Source organism: Trichosurus vulpecula, chromosome 6 (genome assembly GCF_011100635.1).
Source record: "Trichosurus vulpecula isolate mTriVul1 chromosome 6, mTriVul1.pri, whole genome shotgun sequence".
Classification (NCBI taxonomy): Eukaryota; Metazoa; Chordata; class Mammalia; order Diprotodontia; family Phalangeridae; genus Trichosurus; species Trichosurus vulpecula.
Window position 1 is genome coordinate 278,259,216 of NC_050578.1, and position 24,651 is coordinate 278,283,866.

Here is a 24,651-nt window from a genome sequence, read left to right on the forward strand (position 1 = left end):
TGGTCCAAAGCTACAGAAATAGGCTAACTTTGGGCTGCCTATATTTTTCTGTAGGATGCTGGAGATCTTGGAGCACATGGGAGAACCTCCAAACTGCCATGTAAATGGGCCCAAATCCCATCCTGCTGCAGGATCACAAGGTAAGTACTTTCTGGTCCCAAGTCAGAATAAGCCTCATTATCTTCGATAGAAGCTCTCCAGATGGGATTGAAATACTTCATAAGGCTATCCTGGGGTCACCAGAAAATCTCCTGCTTAATAGAAATGTCTTTTTTCAGACAAATGATCCCAAAGTTCCTTTTAATGGAAAAAGAGGAACAGAAAGAGGGGGAGGCCAACCCTGATGCTGACAACTAATAGCTTAAACAAATGATGAAAACAAGCTGGTTTTAAGACTATTTCATAGGCAATTTGAGAATTCCGATTTACCGTTTCCTCTGTTAAAAAGACTAAGTGCTTTTTTGACAAGGAAAATTGAGGACATGAGTGACCTCTGGCTCTGAGAGAGATTGACCAATGTGGTCTGATTGACTCAAGCGCATAAGCGGAGAGGAGAAGGGAGAACTCTGGCCAGATACATAATGAAGCACCATGATGGGTCAGGGGTGGGGAAGGGAGGGTTGGCAAAAGAAATAATGAACCTGTCATCTTCCTCAGAGTCATGGAGGGACTTTCATGTAAGTGACCATTTCTTACCTCTATCTAGACTTCACCTAGCCAGAGTACCAGGACTGGTGTCAGGAAGACTCATCTTTGTGAGTTCAAATCTAGCCTCAGACACGAACACTTACTAACTGTGTGACCCTGGCCAAGTCACTTCACTGGTGTTTGCCTCAGTTTCCTCATCTGTAAAATGAGCTGGAGAAGGAAATGGCAAACCAGTCCAGTATTTCTGCCAAGAAAACCCCAAATGAGGTCTTGGAGAGTGGGGTACAACTTAACAGTGACTGAGCAACTCTGTCTGAACTAGGGGAGTGGGAGCTCAGGCAACCCCCTCCAGCCAAGCCCGGAGACTGAGGGCAGTGTGGCTGCTGTCCAAAGGTCAGCCTGGACTAGGATGGAATAAGCTCTTCTAGGTTGCCTGGAGGCCAGAGCTCAAAGACTTCTTTCCCCTTCATGAGTGATGTCGATGACATCAGGAGGGGAAACCACAGAACCCAGAAATGCTGAAGGATCATTTGTTACAACCACAGGCTCAGAGATTGAAAGCCACCTAGTCGAACTCTCACATTTTACAGATAGGGAAACAGAGGCTCAGGATCATAGGATCGGAGATGTAGAGCCGGAGGAGGCAGCCCCTTAACAGTTCTGGTCCAGCCCCTCCCTGCCCTTGCTCAAGGTTCTTGTTGCCTTTGAAGGGAAGTGGGCCTATTTTGCCTGCCCCTGGGACATCGTCTATCAGTCTGGGTTTGCTGAGCACCCACCTAAGCCCAGATTTCCAGATTCCTTCGGGACATACTGAGAGATGATCATAGGTCAGGATCCTGGCCACCAAGGAGACAGCAGAAGCCTAGCCTGAGGAGTTGGCCCAGGCTAGCTGTGGGATCCTGGCCTGCTCATTCATTCGACCTCTCTGAGCCTCAACCTCCTCATCTCCACTTCGACAACAAATAACCCCTGCACTCTCAGGACTCAAGCTTGTTCTGAGGAACAATTGAGAACAAGTCTAACAATAAAGGGCTTTTAGAGACACGGGCTCATTAGAGTCTCGGTGGAGAGGAAGATAAGCTATCCTGAGGGAAGTCTGACTTTGGCTTCCGCTTGGACCCTTAGGACGATGGGTCCTAACCCTCACCCTAACCCAGTTCTGCGGCTAGAAGGGACCTCAGGTATCAGTTGGTTCAATCGCTCCATTTTACAGAGGAGGGAACTTGAGGAGTGACTAGAGAGGGCTCTCTGACCATCCCCTGGGGTAAGGACTCCATGGAAGAGATGCCAACCTGCCACTGAGGGGGCGCAGGTGGGGAAAGCAGAAGGGATCTGGCTCCCACCTGCCCCTCACCCCCACCCCTACCCCCACCCCCGGGCCTTCTCTCAGCCTCCAGAAACCAGTTTCCTTGGTCAGCTCCCAGGACCCTACTTGCTTCCCGGCCCCAAACAGAATGCTGGTTCACAACAGAGGCGAGCTCTGGGGTGGTCGAGGCCCCCCACTGGGAGGAGGGGCAGGGTTGCCTGTGGGGTGGGAGGAACAGCTAGTGCTTCCGCCTCAGGGTTCTGGGCTGCGGGGTGCGGAGTTGCTTATCTCATCTCAAGTCCCCGCCAGCCGCCTCCCAGGAGGCGGGGGCGACGGCAGGTAATGTGACATAATTGCTCCGCGGCGGGCTCTTATCTCCGGGCCCCCCTCCGCCATCCTCCCCATCCCCGCCCCCCCTCCTGGCGGGCAGCTCGGCTCACTGAGCTTTTTCCAAAAGCCTCTAATTGGATGACAGTAATTTGTGTCCTGCCCTAATGCAGTTGGCCCGCCTAAGGGGCAATTATCCCCCTCGGGGCGCGCGGGCCGGTGACGTGGCCGCTTCTCGGCTCCCCCGCGGGGCGCGCGCCGCCCCATAAGTAGCCAGAACTCAGTGGGGAGGAAGGACAGAGGCGAGCCACCTGTCTTTAGCCGCCCCAGCCCGCCACCGCCCCTGCCCGCCCGTCGGGGCTGCCAGCGTTCGCTCTCCAACCGGCCCTCGAAGGATGCAGTGAGAGTCCGCCCAGCCCGAGATCGCTGTCCACGGTCCACCAGCCTCGCCCGTTCTCTCCTCTCCAAGCTCGTGCATCAGCACTCCGAGTTCAAGGTAGGGGCAGCGTCCGGCCCGGCCTGGGGGATGGTAGTGGGGACCGGGCCGTAGCCGTGGCCGCCACTAGAGTTCCCGGTAAGAGTCTTGGCACCCCGCCTTTCTTTTAAACTTTGGCTCTGGGCGGGCGTCCAGTGCAGGTTGTTGGGGATCTCAGAGCATCTTCTCCTTCCGAGCGCTAGGAGCTTCCTAGGCGTGCCACCCCGCTGATGATTGAGTGTAGGGAGCGTCCCAGCGCAGTTCAGGGCACCACTCGCTGTATCTTTGGCACAAGCTGTCCTGGGGCTCAGAGGAGCAGACAACCGCCAGGGAGTCTAGAGCACGGGTTCTTAACGAGATGTTAAGATGTGAACAGATGTCGGGGGTCCAGGAACTTGGCGAGCGAGGAAAAAAAAAAATTACAGCTTTATCTTCATTCATCTCTATCGGCCACTTAGCCATTTCCTTCAATAATTTAAAGACATGATTCTGAGAAGGGTCCTCAGGCTTCCCCAGACTATGTCCAAAGGGTCAGAGACACAGACAAGGTTAAGAGCCCCTGAGCTAGAGCTGGGAAAGGGGCGGCTTTCTTTATTTCTCTCTGGTAAAAGGTCCTTCCTCAAATTGGTCCTGGAACGAGTGTCTGCAGCCCTTGTGTCCATGGAACAGCTTGGCAGCAGCCCCTTTGTGCAGGCAGGCAAGCAGGCTGCAACTGCCCCTGAGTGGCTGATGTCAGTGGTTTTCCTATTCCCTGACTTTGGTTTGGGGCAGATTCTAAGGCTTTGAAATTGGGGGCTCTGTCCTATTCTTCCTGTGTGACCTTGGGTAAGTGCCTTAACGTCACTTTCAAACATTTATTAAGCACCTACCAGGTGCCAGGCACTGTGCTAAGCACTGGGGATATAAAGAGAGGTAAAAGGCTGTCCCAGCTCTGAAGGAGCTCACAGTCTAATGGCAGAGACAGACTAATTAGAGAAATCCAACCAAGGGAAAGCCCTAGCGTTAAGGGGGATCAAGAAAGGCTTCCTGTAGAAGGTGGATGTTAGTGGAGACTTCAGGGAAGCCAGGAGGCAGAGAGAAAAGGGGACCCTTTGAGGCCTGCGGGCAGCCAGAGAAAATGCCTGGGCAGGAAATGGTGGGTCCTGCTTGAGGAACAGCCTGGAGGCCAGAGGCACTAGAGGTGGGTGTGGCAGAAGTGTTTGGAAGCCTTAGTTTGCCTCACCGTGTGCCAGGCACTGGGTATTCCCTAAGCACCGGGCATACAGAGAAAGGTGCAAACCCTGTCCCATGGAATTCATGTTCTAATCTCACACTCCTCAGTTGCAAAATGAGTTGAAGCCGATGCCCTCCAAGCTCCTTTCCTGCCCAACCTCTAAGGTCTGATGGCCCCCTTCCTGCTTTCTTTCTTCTCCCCTGGGCTGGAGGGCAAGATCCCAAGGCAGCCAGTCCCTCTGCTCTTCCTACCTCCCACCACTACCCTGTCTTCACCTTTCAGATGCAGAGGTGCACCCGAAGCCTCCTCTTTGCGTCCCTCATCCTCTGTGCCACCCTGTCAGAGACCCTGGGACTCATGTTATCCGTAAGTGCATCTGAACTTCAGCTGCTTCTTACGGTGGGGAGAGGAACAGGAGCAAACTCCCACTATTATCTCACGGAATAGTAGAAACACTAACTTATGTATAGCTGGCAGTGCACAGAAAAAATTCTCAGCTTTGAGCTAGAAAAAAACAGTCTCCCCATATCTCCGTTCATCATAGGGAAAGAAGGCTTGCAAACCTCTAGGTGTGCTGTACTGCTCCAGGCAATGCCACCTAAAGGGGAGGCCCCAGGAGGAGCTGGAAAGGAAGATTTGGAAAAGGGGGCTACAGGTCAAGCAGGGAGGGTCCGGGTTTGGGAGCAAGAGAGGAAACTAAGCCCATGGTTGACTCTGATTCTCCCAAGGAATCCACAGCTCCTGGGGCTCTATTCCACCATATTGGAAACTGTATTAGATCAGCCAGCTGAGCAAACATTTAATGAGTTACAGGTAGGCCTCAATCTGTACAACCAATTCTAACCCTAAAGTTAATGACCCTCAGAGCTTTAAGCTAGAGGAGGTTTCAGAGATGGGCATTAACGCTTATTAACAAACAACACTTGCTGTCTGCAGGCCACTGGAGGATACCTGCAAAGTTGTGTGTAAATAAAAGATTGACAAATGAGATCATTGAAAATTCAGTAAAAGAGATTTATTTATCATAAGAACCCTGAAGAGAACCATTTTGCAAAATGAATACTCTTTGTGTTAATTGAATTTATGCAAGAGTTGGTGTGCCAGTCACTGTCAGAACTCCCAAAAGAATCAGAATTTTTGTGTATGAGATTTAAAGGGAGGTGCACTGAATCACCTGTACATAATGCTGGATCACAGATGAGATTGCAGGAAAGGACCCCCACAGATCACCGAGTCTAACCTATTTTTACAGGTGAGGAAATTGAGGCCCAAAGTACCTTAGTCTCAATGAGTTAATGCAGTTTCCAATATTACTTAAATCACCCCAGTTTGCTGATGACCCCAGGAGAATCTGGCTCCTTGTGGCTCATACCACACACTCATTTATAAACTATTTCTCTGGCATCCTGAAAGGTGGTGGGCTTTGTTCTACATCATAAAAGTTACCTGGGCTATGTTCATTCACTCATTAAATACAAGGTTACTTGAAATAGGGTTAAGTCTCAGCTCACATCACGTTAGATCATACCAGAAGAGGTTCCATAATGGGCAGTTTTTCCTTAAGCTAGGACCTAGAGCAGGTTTAAAAAAATCCATTTACCTAACTGTTCTTTTTCCCTTTGGTTAAGGCCAAGGAAAAGAGAGGCTGGACCTTGAACAGTGCTGGTTATCTCCTTGGTCCACGTAAGTGAAAGAAACATTTATTTTCTTCTCCAAGGTGAATAAGACAAATGTCGAGTTTTTCTTTTGAGCTTGACTTAACTAGCTAAGTTGTCTAAGGCAAATCTCTTTCCTGCTTTAGGCCTCAGTTTCTTCATCTATAAATTGAAGGGGTTGGACCAAGCTTCTAACTTGCAAATTCCATGTTTCTAAATCCCCTCCTTTATAAAGGGATGTGTAGTAGTTATTCACTGTTGGAATGGATTAAAATGTGCAGACTGGGACAGATAAAGATAAGCAAGTCTGAACAAAAAGATTCTACAGAACACTAAACCTCTAAATGAATCTGGGGGAATGTGGATAAAATTAGGTTGATTCATATGAGCAGGGAGAGATGGTGGTGGAGAATTACTCACCTGTGAATTACCTTGAAGTTTTCATCAATAGGTCCCAAGAAAGCACTTAGCTATGCTGGAGGTGAGGGAGAGGGGAGTGCTGGGCACTATTTGTGCGTTATTGAGGCACTGTCCTAGGCTTTCTCACTCCTACTCATAAGGCCAAGTCCTTGCTCCCCTTGGAACTCATCATTCTTTTGGGGTGATTAGAAAACACCTCTCTAGTTAAGTAACTCCAATCTGAATAAGAAGAGACTTTCTTTCTGGACTGTAAATGCTCTTTCAGGGTCCCCGGGAGAGAGGGCAGGGCATACCATGAGTGCCCTTTGTTAGAGTAGGGATGTGGACTTGGAGGCAAGGCTCTTATATATAGTGTCCATGCAGATGACCTGGCCCAGGAAGGTGGCACTTTTGACTTCTCAGTGACTCTGCTGTGTCAAATTCCTCATTTGGGGAGGATGGATTGTGTCAACCAATCCAAATGCTAGCTACCATGGAGAGAGGCATGAAGCTTCAGGGACCTGGTAGTTGCAGTCTGTGATCCGCAGACACTTGTGTATCCTGTTGTATTTGACACAAGGGGTCCCAGAACCTTGGCTTTGGAAGGGTTTGTATAGTTTGCCTTGGCTAACCCTGGCATTTTACAGATGAGGAAACAGGCACCCAGGCTTATGCTCAGGATCTTAAAGCTAATTAGTGTCAATTTGGGGGACAAGAAGCTAGGTCTGACTCAGCCCGCCAGGCTTTTTGACTGTATCACAGCTACTGTTCCTTTCTTTATATGGTTTCTGAAATATCTCATTAAGCAAACAAACCTCCAGATTATAACCTTAGAAAAGAGAAGAGTATTTTTGAAGGGTGTTTTCCATGCATCCCACTTGAAGCAGATGATAGGAGTTAGACCAGAATTCGCTTTAAAGTGGTAGGCATGGTGGGTTTCTTGTGGCATTGAAAACATTCCCAGACAGCCAGAGCTAGCTGTTAAATGCTCCAGTTAGTGAGAGGTAACCAACATACTCCTTGTAGCTTCCATGATCCCCTCCCCTCCAGGAATCCAAGCAGCAAATGGCTTCATCACTGTCAGCATCCCCTCGTGGGTGTCACTGCCCTGTTATGTTAACAGCCAGGCTCAAGCCTCAGTCTCTAAAGGCACAAAGAGCATTTGGACCATCAGATAGAAGGAAAAGCATCTGCAGATATTTTAGCATTGAGCTCAGATTTCAGCCTGAGGAGCCTTGGCACAGATTGTCCTTCCCCAGCCCCTGCCGGGAATGCCCTTCTTCCTCACCTTTGAGTCTTGTAACAAGACTTAGCTCGGGGGCCACCTCCTACAGGGGGCTTTTCTGAATGCCTCCGGTTGCTCATTCCTACCCATCAAAGCACTTTGTCACCATGTTGTCTGCATTCCCTATTTGCTTCTCTCTGTATATGTTATTTCCCAGCCAGAGGCTGTTTCCTTTTTAATAAAGACAAAATGAAGCCTAGTGTCTGGGCTGTGGCAAGCATTTAATAAATGCTTGTGGAATAAATAAATGACTGTGCACCAGAGGCTACCTAGAAAGGGATGTCCTCAAGGGAGCTTACTTACAGAAATGGGAGAGAGGTTGCTCCTCTGTCCTTCAGGACATTTTTCTCTCCTCTATAGCTCCCCAGGGATTTTCTTGTGCTTTGCCACTACAAAGGGGAAAACAAAAGAATTTCCAGGAATACTCAAACAGCAACAAAAGCAGCAAAAAAAAATCCCTCCTCCCCAGGAATAACCTCATCTAGATTCATAATAAAGGTGGTGGCATTTCAACAGCCCCATGAGGGATCCATTCCAGAAATCTGTCATGTGAGAACCTGAATGATTCTCTTTTGGAGCAAATGGAGGTCTCCTGAGGGTCTCTGTTGGGAGTAGCTAGCTTCTAACTGTCTTGGGTCTCAAATCCTAAATAAAGACAGTTTTTGCTTATGTTCTGTATGGAGGGATCGGCAATGGGGCTAGCTGCAAACTTGCCACACACCCCCCCCCCCCCGCCCCGTCCCCAGTGACCATACTGTTCAGACAGTGAGGTGTCTTTAGCTCTCTTGTTGGGTTGATGTCAGAAGAGAAGCCTGAGTCTCCACCAGATGGAGCCTTAGTCAATGGTTCTTAACTTAATGTTGTTGGTCCTTGTTTCTTTGCAATGCTGACAGCAGCTCTTAAACCCTTTCCCCTGGCCCAGGAATTCAATACAACCCCACTGGCCCTGCTCGAGGAAGAGGCCCCAAACCCTTTCCCTCTTTGCTTGACTCAATAGATGCAGTTGACAACCATAGATCATTTAATGACAAGCATGGCCTCGCTGGCAAACGGGAGCTCCAGGCCGAAGATGGCATGAAGACAGGTAAGGATATGAGCACTGCCATGCCACTTTCCTATCTGCTGCAGACATTTTCCTTAATTCATTTCTGCCTGTAACTTATTTTCGGCGCTCCTGGAAGGGGCAGAACCCAGAGCCGAGGGTCTGGTGCTTTGGCTTCTAGGTGGTCTCCCTCTGCTGCTCCATTTACATGCACATACCAATGGGAACCTTTCACATCTACTGTCAAATGTTGTCGGTGTATTCTTTTTCTCCCTTTTATAGAAGAGGAAACCTAGGAATGGACATATTAAGATATTCAGCAGCAGGATCTGGGTGGGGCATTCTGAAGTCCAAATTTAAAAGGAATTATTTCAGGGAAGGGTTTAAAAAGCATCTTCAGAAAATCTCTGCTGATTGTGACTTCCATGGCAAGCACTAAGAGTCTTTTTGAAAGGAGCTTTCCATGCAGCACTTTTAAAGCAGGGGACAGAAGTTAGCTCAGACTTGGTTTTAAAGTGGCAGGCACGGTGGAAAACATTCCCAGACAACCAGTGAGCTAGCTTCAAAATGCCTCAGAGCCAGAGAGGTGGCCAATGTGCTCCTTGTGGCCTCCATGACTAAAGGAATCCCCCAGACCAACTGGACTCTTCTCTCTCCTTAGTCTGTCCACATGTCCACTGAGTCCTCAGAATCCTTCCTAGCCCCTCTCCCATCCCCTCCTGGTCACTCCGCTTCATGTTCCTATCACCTCCTACTGAGACCATCACAGCTTTCTCCCTAGGTCTCTAGCCTCACCTCTATCCAACTTACAAACCATGGCCAGATTAACCTTCATAAGGCCTTGTCTTGATCATGTTACTCCCCTGTGGTGTCTTACTGCCTAGAGAATCCAATTCAAATGCATAATCCTGATTCCAAGTCCACCCCAATCTAATCTCATCTACACTTCCAGCTCCTCTTCCATGATTTCCTTACAGGAATCCTAGCTCCAGCAAAACTGGACTCCCAGGCAGTCTCCATTTTCACATTGTACTTCCTCCAAGCCTTTGCCTGTGCTCTTTCCCTCTCCACCTACTGAAATCCTGCCCACCATGAGCACCTCAGCTGAAAGAACTCCCTTCTTTTTGGCCTTCTTGGCTCCTCTGGTACTTGTCATGGTTTTTCCAGTAGTGTTTGTCACATGATTGATTTCCCCCCACAAGCTCATATGCTCCTTAGGGGCAGAGACTATGTCTTTCACATCTTATTCATATCCCTTAATGACAGGTCCAGTGCTTTAGGCATCGAGTGGTAACTCCTTCTGGACTGGATGAAATGAGAACTAAAAGACAATTGTCTTATTTTACTCTTCTGCTGGTCCAGAAGGACTTCTACGACCTTACAATCTAGGCACCTAGGAACCAAAGGGAGAACTGTCCAGCACTCATCTCGATCACATTACATGAACTCCCCCTTCTGGCCAGAACCATTCTCAACTGGCAGAGAAAATTCCTGATGCCTGAGGTAGCCGACACCATGAACAAACAGGCTACATCCTTCATGGAGTGTATGTATTAATTCTCTGCCTAAATATCCAGTTGGCCTTGTAGGAGAATTACTGTATGGCTACCTTGGTCAACTTACTCTTCCTACATACTGGTCATGCTTTGACACAGCCCCTTTAAGAACCATATAATCTATATGCTGTGATTAGGAATAATTCAGCATATCCTCTTCCCTTCCTTCACTCCCAACAAACAAGCCCAGATATCCCTCCCCACTTCCCTGTGTTCTAGGACAAGACTTAGGATCTCTTTACATGTTCTTAGGCTAATGAGCTGTTCTCACGTCTAGGGGGAGAACTGGGCTAAGTAAACTACGTTTTCCAAAGTTTTCATACTTTTAGGAACCTCCAGAACCCTTACAGACCACAAGGAGAGTAGTATACTATCAAAAAATAAAATACTGAACATTAAAAGTCTAGTATTAATTTTGTTTTCTGTAGAAGAGAATGAACATTCACCTGACCCATGAAAATATTGATGAATAATATAGTTGGAAAAGCAGAGGACCACCTGGTCTCAGAGATAGGAGGGGCCTCAGAGGTCATCTAGTCCATTCTGTACCTGTGACCATCCCTGACAAGAGACCAGTCAGCCATTCTCTACCTGAAGACGTCTAGGGAGGGAGAACCTATGGCCTGCCAAGGGAGTCATCCCATTCTGGGCAGCTCTCCTTGCTAGCAAGTTATTCCTTCTATTGAGCTGAAATATGCATGTCTCTTATTTCAACCCATTTCCTCTAGCTCTGCCTTCTGGGGCCAAGCAGAAAAACAGGAGAGGCCAAAATGTAGGGGTATGTGATGGAAATCAGAGGCTCTGGGTTCAAATACCAGCTGTGCCAATTCACACTCCTATGACTTTGGGCAAGTCATTGCATTTCTCTGGGCCTCAGTTTCCTTATCTGGAGAGTGGGACAAAATGATCTCTGAAGTCCCTTCCATCTTGAAATCTACAATCCTCTGAAGTCTGCTTGCACTTCAACCTGCCATGTTGTATACATTCTCTACTTCTGCTTTCTAGGAAACTTTGCAAGACCCACAGCTGATGACAACATTGTGCGTACAGTACTTGAATTTCTGACATATTTGCATCTCAAAGGTATGTAAAAGCATTTTCTATTCTGTTTTTCATTCCTCAGCTCTCAGAATGCTGGACTACTCTGGAGAGTTGTTGAGAAAACAATGAGTGCTATAGCTTTCTCACACCCAGGTTTTACACACATGTTGAAATTTGGTGATTTAAAAAAAAACCCTCAATAGCAGTTAGAACCATGACCCTGCTAAACTCTCCTTTTAAAATCAATCAATAAGTATTGATCAATCAATCAATATCAGAGAGTCAAGGAAAGTCTGAGATTCTAGACTGGCCTTTTTCCCATGGGAAGCTTCCCCTCCTCAGGAGCCAGCCTCTTGGGGCTTGCATAGGGAAAAGGATGGAGGATCTGGTTGGCGTTTTTAATATCTCCTGTAGAACAGCCCAGGCTTTCTCTTTGGTTCCTTTTAGCTGAGTCCTCTGCAGGCACTCAGTCTTATTAACCTCTAGAGTTAATAACACTACCCCATGTTATCATATATTTGCCTTAGACTTCCTGCGAGTTTGTCCAAGTGATGGCTCATGTACAGTATCATATTGAAGGAGAAAAATGAATTGTGAAATAAAGGCTCATTAATTCGGATGAATAGTGGGAACTTGCTACACCACCAGCTGCCTCAAGTCACACATGAACTTGGATTCATTGCTGCATAGTCATGCTGTTCAAACTTTGTATATGCATACAAATACATATTATGCACATGTACATGCATATAACTAGAAATTATATATCCATTAATTACAAGAAAATTAATGGATTCCACACAGAGATTTATCTCCTTTATGGGCTGTGAGAGTATCAAAATGCTATTTGTTGGAGCATGAAAATCAAGAAATTATAGTTGTGTTCATTCATTCCTTTTTAAGGCCGATTCTTGGATTTAAAAGCCATTCTAAGTTCCCCTGGTTTAAGTGTTTGTTTATAGATCAGCCACTGCTTCCGAGAGTAGGCAGAAATATTACAAAAATTCAGAGTGGCACTGAAATATTACAAATCCCCTGCTGTTTTGTTCATCATCAGTATCTTGGTAAAATGAAAAGTAAGGGAATTGGGAGAAAACTGAGGCTCACCTGAAACCTAGGAATTTAGGTGCAGAAGTTCCTTTTGCCTGATTCAAATCATGGCAAGACCTTTGGAAAAATCTTTAAGAGGGAAAGGGTTGGTAACTCCTCCCTAGGAGAGTAAAAGTAGCCATCAGCAAGGCGAGGTCTTAATGTAGGGGACAATTCAGTAGCCAAAGGAAATATGGTCTCACCTATGCCAGAAGTCCCCCCATTAATACAGACTGTAGCCCAATAATGGTTTTTCACCCCTTGTACTTTTTGTCCATGATGTCCAGGAGACTTTCCAGCAAGGATCTGTCTGCTGTGCTGAATAGTACAATATTAAAGAACATTCTGTAGAAAGCATATTTTTCTGTCTTTACAGCAATGTAAAAATAGATGTATGTAGTGTGGTCTGAAGTGAATGACTTGGAAGGTCAATAGTGCAGAAAAGTGAAGAAGTGCTAAGAGTTCAGACCCATGTTCTGTTATTTGCATTTAGTGGATGATTTGCTGTGACTTTCCTAGGACAAAGTAATTCATAAAGGTAGCCAAGCGCTCAGGACTAACCCCGCTCTGACCTCTGTGTCCTTCAGTGTCCCTGAAACAATGCTTTCTTTGGACTCTTGCAGAAGCCGGGGCCCTTGATAATCTGCAGTCTGCAATCTCATCAGAAGAAACAAATCAATCCTGAAAGAATGTGGTTTTTTTGTCTGTGATCGTGTGCTTTCAGGTCAAACTTTACAGAGGGCTTTGACAGAATGGAGTTTTGTATGGTGGTTTGCAGTAATCTACAAACTTAACATGTAGTAAACTCTTCCTGTCTCTTCTGCCCTTACTGATGTGATGTTAGAATTCAACATTTTGCTTTCATAAGTATTTTACTTTATGTGATAAAATAAAAAAATAGCAATTGATTTTGATTTTCTCATTCCTCTATAATCGTGTTTTAAAACGTAGATGCTTCCTACTTCTGTGTCAAACATATTTCCTGCTACTCCAGATAGGCCTGGGACACTTTGTTCTCTCACAGAAAGACATAACACACAGGAATGCAACTTCATTTTAATATTAACCTGATTAACATAATTAGAATAGCAAATTCACTTCCGTAAATAAGTTCAGAACATAGTCCAAAGACAAATAGAAATGATCTTCAGAGTAATTGCTCTTTAGACTTTCATGAGACTATTCCATAACTGCAAAACCCAAGAGCTGACTCTATGAATATTTAAGAGATTGAACTTAAGACCATGTTTGTTATTGTTAGTGTGCTATATAAAGAGAGGTTTTTCTTCACAAGAATAGAAGCTTTTGAGGCAGAGGTCCTATAAAAGAGCATCAATGCTGATCCTGACTCCGAGGTCCTGCAGAAAGAGGGCAGGGCATCAAACAGGCCATAAGCAGTCAGGACCACTAAGAACCTCAGAACTGGAAAAGACCTCAGAAACACCCAGATTGATGCCTCGCCCAAAGAATCCCCACTAAACCATACCTGACTAGAGGTCATCCAGCCTCTGCCTGAAGATCCCCAAGGACGTGGAATTCTCCATTTCTCTCCTGCCTATTGCACTCTGGGACCACTCTCCTAGGCAGGACATTTTTCTGACTTCTGGTCTCAATCGTCCTCTTTGCAATTCTCTCCTCCCCAACCCCTTACCCCTTTCCACCCATTGCTCTGACATCTGCCTTCTGGCATCAAAGAGAACTCTTCTAACATGTTATCATTTAAAATGCTCAAAAATGGTGACCTTCCTCCACCTCTTCCCGCCTCTCACCTTTAGTCTTTTTTTCAAGCTAAACATCTCCCGTCCCTTTGGCCAGTCCTCATACAGCATGAACTCCAGGCTCTCCACCACCCTGGCTGCCCTCCAGCTGGGGAACCTGTACTGCTGCTGCTACTTATTACTAAATAACACTTTAAGGTTACATTACTGCAACTGTTACTGCTGCTGCTGCTGCCGCTGCTGCTTCTACTACAATGCAACAAGAGGTTAAGGATCTGGATCATTTTGACACTGGGCACACGAGGCAAAAGTGCTCAACTATTGTTCATCTAAGAGAGGCTTATATTCTCTGCATCCAAGTTGTTCATCCCTTTCAGAAATACCAAAACATTTCTATAATTTATATCTTAGTTGAGCACATCAGAGATGTTGTTTTATATGCTTTTGATGAGGAAAAGGAAAGACAGGAAAAAGGAAAAGTGGGACAGGAATTGGATCAGGCATTCATTTCAGTCCAGGAAATCTCAGCCCAAGTTGTTGGGATTCTTTTCCCTGCTGTCTCAGGGGACCTGACATAAGCAGTATGGCCAGCAAGGTCTCCATCTGAAGTGCCCTCACTGGAAAAAGGCAATATTGCCCAAAATTATTGAAAGAAAAGGTGCCCCCCATCTACACAAAAACTGACCATGTATTAGGGCATAAACCCTCACAATTCAATGCAGAAAGGCAGAAATATTAAATATATCCTTTTCAGATCATGATGAAATGAAAATTACATGTAATAAAGACAGATTAAAAATTACTTGGAAATGAAATAATCTAATCCTAAAGAATGAGTGGGTCAAACAACCAATCAGAAATAATCAGTAACCTCACCCAAAAAAAGACAATAATGAGACAACATAACAAAACTTGCAGGATGCAGAGAAAGCAGTTCTTCAGGGAGGTTTTCTATCTCTAAACGCTTACATGAATAAAATAAAGAGGAGATAAATGAATTGGGCATGTGACTAAAAACGCTGGAAAGAGAAAAATTAAAAATCCCCAATTAAATGCCAAATTAGAAATTCTGAAAACCAAAGGAGAGAAGAATAAAATTGAAATTAAGAAAACCATTGCTCTAATGAACAAAACTAAGAGCTGGATATTTACAAAAACATAAAGTGCCCAGATTAACAGAAGAGGAAATTAAATACCTATATAACCCTATTTCAGAAAAAGAAATTGAACAAGCCATCAATGAACTCCCTAAGAAAAAAATCTCCAGGGTCAGATGGTTTTACAAGTGAATTCTATTAAACATTTAAAGAACAATTAATTCCAATACTATATAAACTATGTGGGAAAACAGGCAAAGAGTACTACCAAATTTTCTTATGATACAAATATGGTGCTGATGCCTAAACCTGAAAGAGTCAAAACAGAGAAAGAAAATTATAGACCAGTTTCCCTAATGAATATAGATGCTTCAACCTGAGGGTTAAAGAGGTGAAAAGAGCCATTCAGATCTAGTTAGGAGAAAGTTTAGGGATCAGTTGGTCTAAGTTCCACTTAAATTTGCTCAGAATTATTTTTTGGGTAAGGTCATTTGGAGATGTATTCAACTGAATGGGGCATCACCTGACTGGAAATGGGTTTTTGTTTCATATTTTAAATCCCTAATATGGTTTCTGCTATTGTGCAGATATAGTGTTAGGAATGCAGCTTCTCTTCTAATCTGAATGTTGCTACATTATGAGCTGAACTGTTAAAAAGAAAATGTTTGAAAACTGCAAAAATTCTGAAGTACTGTCATTTAAGAAACAGACACTTCCTTTTTGCCTATAGTAAAGTTTTTTGGCTACCCACTTATAAAACTGAATCCCCTCCCCCACTACCAACACTGCTTGATGAGAGGGAGGTGGTAATTAGGAATTTGTTTATTGTATAGGACTCTTTATTGAGAATTATGAAGTTATAGCTGGAGTAGTCTATGACTGAAGTTATATGTTAGCCAACTTAGTCTTTTTTTAAGGGACCTTTTATTAAAAATTTTATTAAAAATTTTTTGTTTATTATTTTCCCCCAGTTATACGTAAGAACAATTTTTAACATTCATTTTTAAAACTTTGAGTTTTAATTCTCAAATTCTCTCCCTTCCTCCTTCCCCAGCCTGCCCACCCCATTGAGAAGGCAAGCAATCTGATATAGGTTATATATGTGTAGTCATGCAAAATACCTCCATAAAGTCAAGTTGTAAAAGAAAACATAAACCAAAAAAACAAACAAACAAACCCTCAAGGAAAATAAAGTAAAAAAAAAAACAACAACAAAAAAAACAGTGTGCTTCAATTCTCATTCAGACACCATCAGGTTTCTGTCTGGGGGGTAGATGGCGTTTTTCATCATGAGTCCTTCAGAGTTGTCTTGGATCGTTGTATTGCTGAGAATAGCTAAGCCATTCACAGATGATCATGCTACAAGATTGCTGTTACTTATTACACAGTACATTTCACTTTGCATCAGCTCATGTGAGTCTTTCCAGGTTTCTCTAAGAGCATTCTGCTCATCATTTCCTATAGCACAACAGTATTCCATCACACTCACCTACCACAATTTGTTCAGCCATTCTCCAATTGACGGGCATCCTCTCAATTTCTAATTCTTTGCCCCTAGAAAAGCACTGCTATATTTTTGTACATATAGGTCCTTTTCCTTTTTTTAATCTTTTGGGATACAGAACTAGTAGTTACCCAACTTAGTCTTAATAAACTTCAGTCTTAAGGATTTATTTTTTCCTTTAAGGGTTGGATAAGAGACAGACATACATCAGTCTGGAGTTTACAGATATCATATATTCACTATCATTGTGAACTTATAGAATGCTATTTTGTTAGCGTCTAATGACTGCCTTTTTATATCATGAAGGATTTTAAGCTGTTTGTGAGGAGAAATACTAGCAAAAAAAAAACCAAAACGTTAAGATCTCTTGATTTTTTTAGAAGGCCTGATGTTACTTGCTAGCAAATTTATTTTAACAGCATGAGGGTAGTTTATATCCATCCCTAAGCATGATCAGTGAAACTTGCTATCCAAGGTAAAATTTTACATGACTGTAATGAATATTATTCTGAGTCTGGTTCCAAGTAGGATTATCAAGAAATGCCATTGAGGCAATGATCCATAGTGCCGGTAACCCTCTGGTAGAGGTAGAATTCTGTCTCATGGGGAAAGCTGGGAGAACGACTTTTGGCATGGGCTGAGGTAAGATTCTCCTGACTCAATTTTCCCAGTATGACATTTCCCCTTGAATGGAAAGTTTCCCACCTGGCTGACTCTAAGCCTGGCTATGACGCTTTGTCAATAGAATTGGCTGTCCATATGATTGTAGCCTGGAAATGACATCAAGTCAGGGGAATATTTTTCCCTTGCTACAGCTATGTCCTTGTTTTCCTTTTATGGCAAATTTCTATAATCGCAGTAGGTGGCAAGTAGAAGAGATGAACATCATACTGAATCTTTATCTAACGGGCCAATACTGGAGCACATCGGAACTATGAGAGTAAGATGCAGGTTGTAAGAGCTGAGCTATTCAGCCTAGATTTCTAGTCCTTTCTGCCTGTTACACTGTATAACATAAGGTCCTTTAATATCTCACAATGGCATGGGGATAATTAGGCAATGATATAGGAATTTGTAAGGTTATAATAGTATAACTACTATAAACGTTTTCTGTTCCATGTTAAAGAAGAGAATTTTAGCACAATTAGTTATCTTAGGTGGCAGTGACTTGTGGCCAATTTTGTGTTACCCTAAAGAGACATCCAGCTTTACTCAGGGCTATTATTTAATACCTAATGAATACTTGCATAGAGAGCATGCTCTGGAAAGCAAATTACCCAAGAATCTGAAAGGATTTGTGAACAGCCATCCGAGTGGGTGGAACACCTGGGTCATGTGAACACGATTAGTAACTGAGCATGTTTTACAAGAGACAACTCCTTAGACACAATCTGGAATACACCCTATCACTGCTTTTGGTTATGACTGGAATAAAATAAGCATCTCTTAGGTAAATTCATTTGTGACCCTCCTACAGAGTGCTGTTGCCTCTGTGCTCCTGTATGGGATCAGACCCTCAGCAGAATCTCATCCTCCTAAGAATAAAAATAAACATCTAAATAAGTAAATAACTAGAATAAATTTTTTGAGAAAATAATAAAATCAGATGACTATATGTGTCCAATATAAATGTCTCTAATGGGGTACGGAGCAGATTACATTTTCCAAAATTAGGTGTTAGTTTTTGTTGTCATGTTTGATTCCCTTCTGTGCTTTTGGGAACAATTGGATACAAATGGGATTTCAGAGTCTTGGAAATGTGACATCAAATAGTTTGCAAAATGTTCTTCTGATAACAAAGGGAAGAAAAGGAGGAGGATCTTGGGAAGGCCCAGCATCCATCCAAATGGTTAGAAGTTAGAAGAAAAGAAGGCTTGCAATCACTGACAAGACTTGCTGAGGAGATGCCCACTCCCAAGGGTTTTTGATTCCACACTACACTAAATAAGGTCTTGCCAAACATCAGGCTAGTTAACCTCACGGCCAAGTAAAAATGTTTAATAAGAGAATTAAAATATTTAATATTTTCTAATAAAAACACAGTACTTAAAATTATAAAATAAGCATTTGTTTTCTAAATAAAATACCAATAGATACAATTTTTCTCTAGCAATAAATAATTTGAGTCATAGTTAAGTCTAGAGTGTACACTGCAGACCTACTAGGTGCTAAATGCTGCCCAAATCAAGAGCGCTCGAGCACTCAATCCTAGGTGATTCATACTAGAGACTGAGGGGCTAAGAGAGAAAACTGTCTTGCTTTACTTTATTATATTGAGGGGCGGCCCAGATAATTTGCTTATTGAAAATAATAAATGTATCCAAGAATAACAAGAATTAAAGAAGAAAAAAACATTTCAATGAGCTATAAGTGAACTGATACTTTTACCAAGTTAGCAAGTAATGACAGCTAAGTGGTTAAACCCATACCAAGAAGAAGAAGGGGCCTCTGGAGGCTAGAAGGCAGACAGTGGCCAACATAGCTGTGGACAGGAGGGTGGACAATCTTCTCAATTCTGACAACCACTTCAATTTCCCTTTTGCATGAAAGCAAAACACACTCGCTGCTGACCCAAAGAGAAAATAAAGTCCCCTTCTCCCCAGACCATGAGCCTGGGGATGACTTGACCAGCTCTGACCCTCTGCTATGGTCTATCAAAGGAGAAGTGAGAAATATCCACCCAGACAAGCTAGCCCAGGGTCCCCGGAACGAGTGAGACATTTGCCCAAAGAGGGAGGAATAGAGGAGAAGCCTTTCAGATTCTTCTCAGTGGTTTCTAACGTCCTGCCCAGTTCTGGAGAGGGACCAGGTTACGCTGGCTGGACTGCGCTGCTTCTGAAATGGGGATCTCATCTTCTTTACAAGCCCAGGTCATGAGGTTTACATCATCTGTGCTTTTTGATGGCTAGTGAGAAAGATGCCTGACCATCGCACGAAACAAGGGCATGGTATTTTTACAGTTTTAAATAACAATACCAGTTTTCCCCACTGAAAATAAACAGAAGTGTAATTGTATGGTTTGTAGTCATCCTAGACATTAATTTCAGTCATTACTGTAGTGTTACATGTATATTTGTACTTAAGAGATTTTAATCTCAGATTTAATTTTAAAATTAGGTGGTACATGGCTGACTCTTGCCCTGTGTTGATTCGACCAGGTTCTCTCTTTCTGGAGAGGTCTGGCAGGAGGGTGCCCTCCCTGAGGCAGAGGAAGACAGCTCTAAGGCCTTACCAGATTTTCTTGCTTTGGTTGAGGGGCACCTGGCTATAGCTGGCATCACAACCACTGCCCCCTGCCTATAGCTCAGCTGTGTGCAAGGGCTGCAGTCCCCAAGCGTGCTGTGAGAAAACCCTGCCCTGAGGAGCACAGGCCTGGAGGAATCCCTATAACCTGACCTGGCCTTCAAGGTTCTTTCTCTTCCTGCCTGGCCATGGATTGTTAAAGACTCTGCAGCCAACTTTGCAATGGACTTCCATTTGTCAGGCTAAAGGCTTCCTCCAGAGAGCTATGTCCTTCTCTTCTCCCAACATCATGGCACACATGGCCCTACACTGCTCTGTCAAGGTGGCCCTTTTCTTCAGGCAGTAAATGCAGAGGATGTACCTGCCTCCCCACCCCCCCCACCCCCGTCAGGGTCTGTAGGAATCCCAGAAGGGCTCAAATGTGGAGAGCCTGCTCATTTGGGCTCATCCACCATGCCTCACTTGCCTTCTGGCCTTCTCCTAAAGGCTCCAGTCTCCCAAATGCTATGTGGGGATTGGAGTTGGGAAAGGACTAAGTGTTCCCTGTCTCGCTTTAAGGAGTCTCTCCACAGGGACTGAGCTTTGCTCTTCTCCCTGATGGAGGGTTAAGACATGCTATGAACAAAGAGATAGCCCTTCCTGTAATGACCAATTCATCTGCTTCTGTGTCCACAGGAGTAATGTATTATGAATGTCACTCACTTAACCAGGCTCCCCCCACCAGTCCATCACTTTATTGGGCAAATGTACCATTCTAGGGGCGGCTGCTGTCACTAAGCACCGCTAACCAACAGAGGGGAGTGGTTCTGATGCATGTTTCACTGTGGGGATGTTTGAGACCTTTCCAACATTTGTGGATGTTAGGAGACCCAATGCTAATCAAGCCTGTCTGCACATCAAGGCGGGGCCACCCCTTTTTTCTAGCTTTTATAAGCAATAGTAATAACAACGCAGAGGCTCACTGGAAGAGAGATCCTTGCCACAATTCAAGAGAAACCCGCCAAGGGCTAGATTTCCAAGTTCTAGAACAAGTCCCAGAGGACAAAGGCTGCAGCTGCTACTACATACACTGCTTATTTAACCCCTTAGAATGGATCAGCTAACTAGGTGACTGCAAGGGACCACCTACACTATTGACATTCTCAGGGGATTCAATAATTCTGACAATTTGTCAGTAATTGTAGCAGTAGCATAACTGCCCAGGTGGGAAATGCACTTCCAAAGAATTTCCAAAGAGAAGACCATTACCCAAGGCTTTCAAGGCAGGGCAGCGTCTGTCTGTAAGGGAATTCTCTGGAGAAGCTGAAATTGGGAGAACTGGAGTCAACCTTGATTTTTTTTCACTCAAGGCCATCCTACTACTTGCCAAGCTTCTATCAGGTGATTTCCCAATCCAAAGAGCTGTCATGGATTTCAGGAATCCACAATCCCCCCTCCCCCAGAAAACAGTGTCATAGAGACATTTGTTCAAAAGATGTTCACCTGCTGCTCTGTCCTCCAGAGACTCGATGAATAGATTACCTACATTCATAGGTGCAGAGGGCGATGCGACCCTTCATGCTCCAGGGGATGAGCTGAACTAGACCTTGCCAGCATATTTCCTACAAATACCAAGACATAGATTCCATTCTGAACATTGTCATAGGAGAGACCTCCGCATGCATTCCATAGGACACCTCAGTCTACTCCACTTTCAACCCTTTGAATTTGAATTCTGTGTGAAGAATCTGGGATAAACACCTCCCAAACTCCTCGAGGATCATCTGCTCTGCCAAGCACTCTGAATAGTTCTCCTTCTCGGCCTCTTCCCCTTGGGCCAGCAGGCAAGCACAGGTCGCTTCCACCACTTCCCAGGAGATGCACGTATAAGGTTGTCTATTGGAAACAAGAGGTTGTAAGAGCAACATTTCAAGTGCTGGTGCTTCAAAAATCCCACTTATATTCAACACAAAGTTTGGATTCATGAGTCCTATCAACTGTCATAGGGCAAGTGGGTCAAGGCCTGCTATGGGGCTCCCAAGCCAGCACCGTAATTGACTAGTGAGATCCCATAAAGAATCTCACTATGGAAGATAAACCTGTGGACTTCCTGACCCTGACCCTGGCAGGTTCTAAGCAGCCTTGGAATAATTATCAAGCCAAACCCTTTGCCCCTGGAGAGCCACAGACATCAAAATTCCCTGGGACTAAATGCATCTCTATTGTTTAATCAGAAAGGTTGGTATACCCAGATTAGTCACCTTTTACCTAAGGTCTCTAGTAATGTCTATGCCAGAGCTAAAAATCACAAAACAAAACCATCAGCAATTTTTCTGCTGTTACTCTGCCACCATAGCTCCCAACCCCCACCCAACCGCATCCTACCAGACAGTCTCCGTGAGATGCAGGTAGCCCACCACTAAGCTCAGCCCATTGCCAGACAACAGACCCACCCTCTGCCAGTTGGCTGGAGATGGGCATCTTCCTCACTTGTTTGAAGCCCAGGTTCACCCATGCTGAGACATCCCCGTTCCACGCATGCCTCATGTCACAGGACATGCTGAATCCCAGAAAAGAGGAGGTGATGGGGCTCAAAGTCTGGACAAAGCCCTCTACCTTTTGGCTGGGGTGGGGGTCAGGGAGAGGAAGAGGTCTCTATCAAGCTAGTCTCCTCAGGAAGGGTTGGACAAACATGGGCGGGAAGGGTGGTGACAGAGCAGGCCCTTGTTCAGGTGGCCTCTCGTGTTCCTGCCCAACACCCAATGGTCAGCTCTCAAGTCCCTCAGAGCCTTCTCTGTCAAACCCTCCCAGTTCCCTCAACTGATCCTCCTATGACATGGCCTCCAGGCCCTTCCAGGCCCTTCCCTAGCCTCCTTTGGACTTCTCCAGCTGACCAATATCTGCATCAGATGTCCTTTGTGGCCCCAGAACTAAAGGACTCCAGAAATGGTCTGAGCAGGGAAGAGGACACTGGGCTTCTGACCTCCTTGGTCTTGAGCAGTGTGCAGCCCAAGACCAAATTCGGTTTTGGGGGACTGCCACGTTCTACTGTTGACACACATTAACTTACAGTCCACTAGAACCTCAGTCAAAACAGATGCCCAAGGGGCAGCTATATGGTCCAGTGGATAGAGCACCAGCTCTGGAGTCAGGCAGGCCTGAGTTCAAATCCAGTCTCAGAGGCTTACTGGTTGTGTGACCCTGGGCAACTACTTGACCCCCGTGGTCTCCAAACAAACAGACGCTCTGAGCCCTGCTTTTGGCTGCCTTCGGTAACACGAGTACAAACACCTGAGAAACACATGTTGCTGGGTCCAGATTCCTTCTTGCCTTCCCTCCAAGTTTTATTTTTGTTTTCTCCTGACAATTCTCCTATAATGTAAAGTTACCTACCTGTCCTTCCTGAACTTCGGCAACACTGCAAACTTAGACGGTGAAAAAAGATGGCTGCCTTCAGCCCCTCCAATCTCCACGTAGTTGGGCATGTTCAGGAGGTTTTTTCGTTCAGGGCTTTCTTCATAGTTTTTGCAACCAATACATTTGCAAATAGAAGAACACATAATTTTGGCCTGGCAACATAAATGCTTTGATTAAAACAATTCAACTGAGAAAACACTTAGAAAGTGCATACAGTGTGCAGAGAGAGCTCCATGAGCAAAAGAAATGTCAAGAAACCTTATTTAAAATTAAGTCCATTTTGAACCTTAATTGGGGGTGAGGGTGGGGGGGGGGTGCTGTGCAAGAAAAGGAGTAATCAATGAAGAGAAATCTCCTTGTTCCCTAGAAAATCTGCTGGTTTCCACATAAAAAAAGGCAGAAGATGAGGAGGGGGCCAGAAAGCGGCAGATGGGGATGGGACGGCAGAGTAGAATCATGTTCTCCTTGTCGGGAGGAGATGCTCCTTTTTATTCTCCAGAGCCCTGAACTGATGGGGTCAAGATGCAGCTCCTGACAGAGAAGTGACCACGGGTGAGTGGGCACGCACGTGCATTGGCACGTGTGTTAGTACCAGCAAATTAGCCAGGCCCTGAGCGAAGGGAGGGAAGGGGTTGTTTGCCCTCCTTCTAGAAATCCCAGCATGCTAGGGAGGTGCAGGGGCTTCTGCAAAGGGGGCCCTTGGAAGAACCATCAACGGCTCCCAGCTGAGCCCTTCCCCACAGTGACAGCTCCTACTTTGTTCTCTGTCTATGAACCGAGGAGACGTGGTGTAAGTCGTTTTTTGTGAGACTCCAATAATTGGGCCACAATCCCAGAGCCAAATTCCACCTCACAAATAAATTCATTTATTTATAAAGTTATAAATGAAATTGATTTTACCTTTATAGGAGAAAGATAGAGATTAATTAGGCATTGATGATGATGACTGTCGATAATCAAAGCCAACTAGACATAAAATAGAATGCTTTCCTGTTCATGATAATTTTTAAAATTTTGATCATGAATTCGGCACAGTGAGAAACACATGCTTAATGACACCCATTGGGAACCCCAAGAAGAGGAGCCAGCATTGTCAGGGTGGGCTCTACAAAAGCAGTGCCATTCATCTTTAGCCTTCTCTGTTGCCACCTTCTCAAAGGCTGGTGAGTCCTTAGACTTTCTTCTGCAGATCAGGTCTCCAACAGACAAATAACTCAAGACCCTGGGGTCCAGACCTATTATGAAGGCTGGAATAGCCTATGCACAATATTCACAAGTCTCCCCTCCCTGCAAAAGATCCCAAATAAAGAAAGACAACCCCCCTTCTTTAGGTGAAGGTTCCTCATTCAAGAAAAGTTTCCTCTTCCTCTGCATTTCCATCTCCAACATGGCAGGAGGTAGAAGACAGGGAGGAGGAAAAGGGAAGAAACTGGAGAAGATTGGCAGCACCCCCCTTGCTCTACTTTCCTGCCAGTAAAGCCCCCAACCCACAGCTTGGTCCTCACCTGCCCATGAAGAAGCCACCTGGCACCTTCTCATCTTGGAGGTGACCTGTGTCAGACACCTGTAATCTTGTTATATGTTAAGTAAGAGCTATCTGCAACCAGAGCACCATGCCAGGGGGCATCGGAGGAGGTCCTGAGAGGACTTCAGGGAC

At 44.9% G+C, this 24,651-nt stretch overlaps 2 protein-coding genes across 3 annotated transcripts in view; one reads left to right on the forward strand and one right to left on the reverse strand.

The window, feature by feature from the left end:
* The first annotated feature begins 4,251 nt into the window (after positions 1 to 4,251).
* GAL (galanin and GMAP prepropeptide) lies at positions 4,252 to 12,721 on the forward strand. Its single transcript, XM_036762492.1, has 5 exons — positions 4,252 to 4,335; positions 5,598 to 5,652; positions 8,306 to 8,392; positions 10,912 to 10,989; positions 12,660 to 12,721. Exons 1-5 carry the CDS (start codon positions 4,252 to 4,254, stop codon positions 12,719 to 12,721), a joined length of 366 nt encoding a protein of 121 aa, XP_036618387.1.
* A 5,603-nt stretch (positions 12,722 to 18,324) lies between these two features.
* Positions 18,325 to 24,651, reverse strand: part of TESMIN (testis expressed metallothionein like protein) — a 46,932-nt gene continuing 40,605 nt past the window's right edge. Inside the window, exons 10-11 of one of the 2 annotated variants that reach the window (XM_036765468.1) lie at positions 22,971 to 23,146; positions 18,325 to 21,473 (exon numbers count right to left, since the gene is read on the reverse strand). In XM_036765468.1, the coding sequence (XP_036621363.1) occupies positions 21,281 to 21,473; positions 22,971 to 23,146 (369 nt within the window). In that variant the 3' untranslated portion in view covers positions 18,325 to 21,280. The remainder of the gene's footprint in view (positions 21,474 to 22,970; positions 23,147 to 24,651) is intronic. The other variant, XM_036765467.1, reaches the window with a different exon arrangement.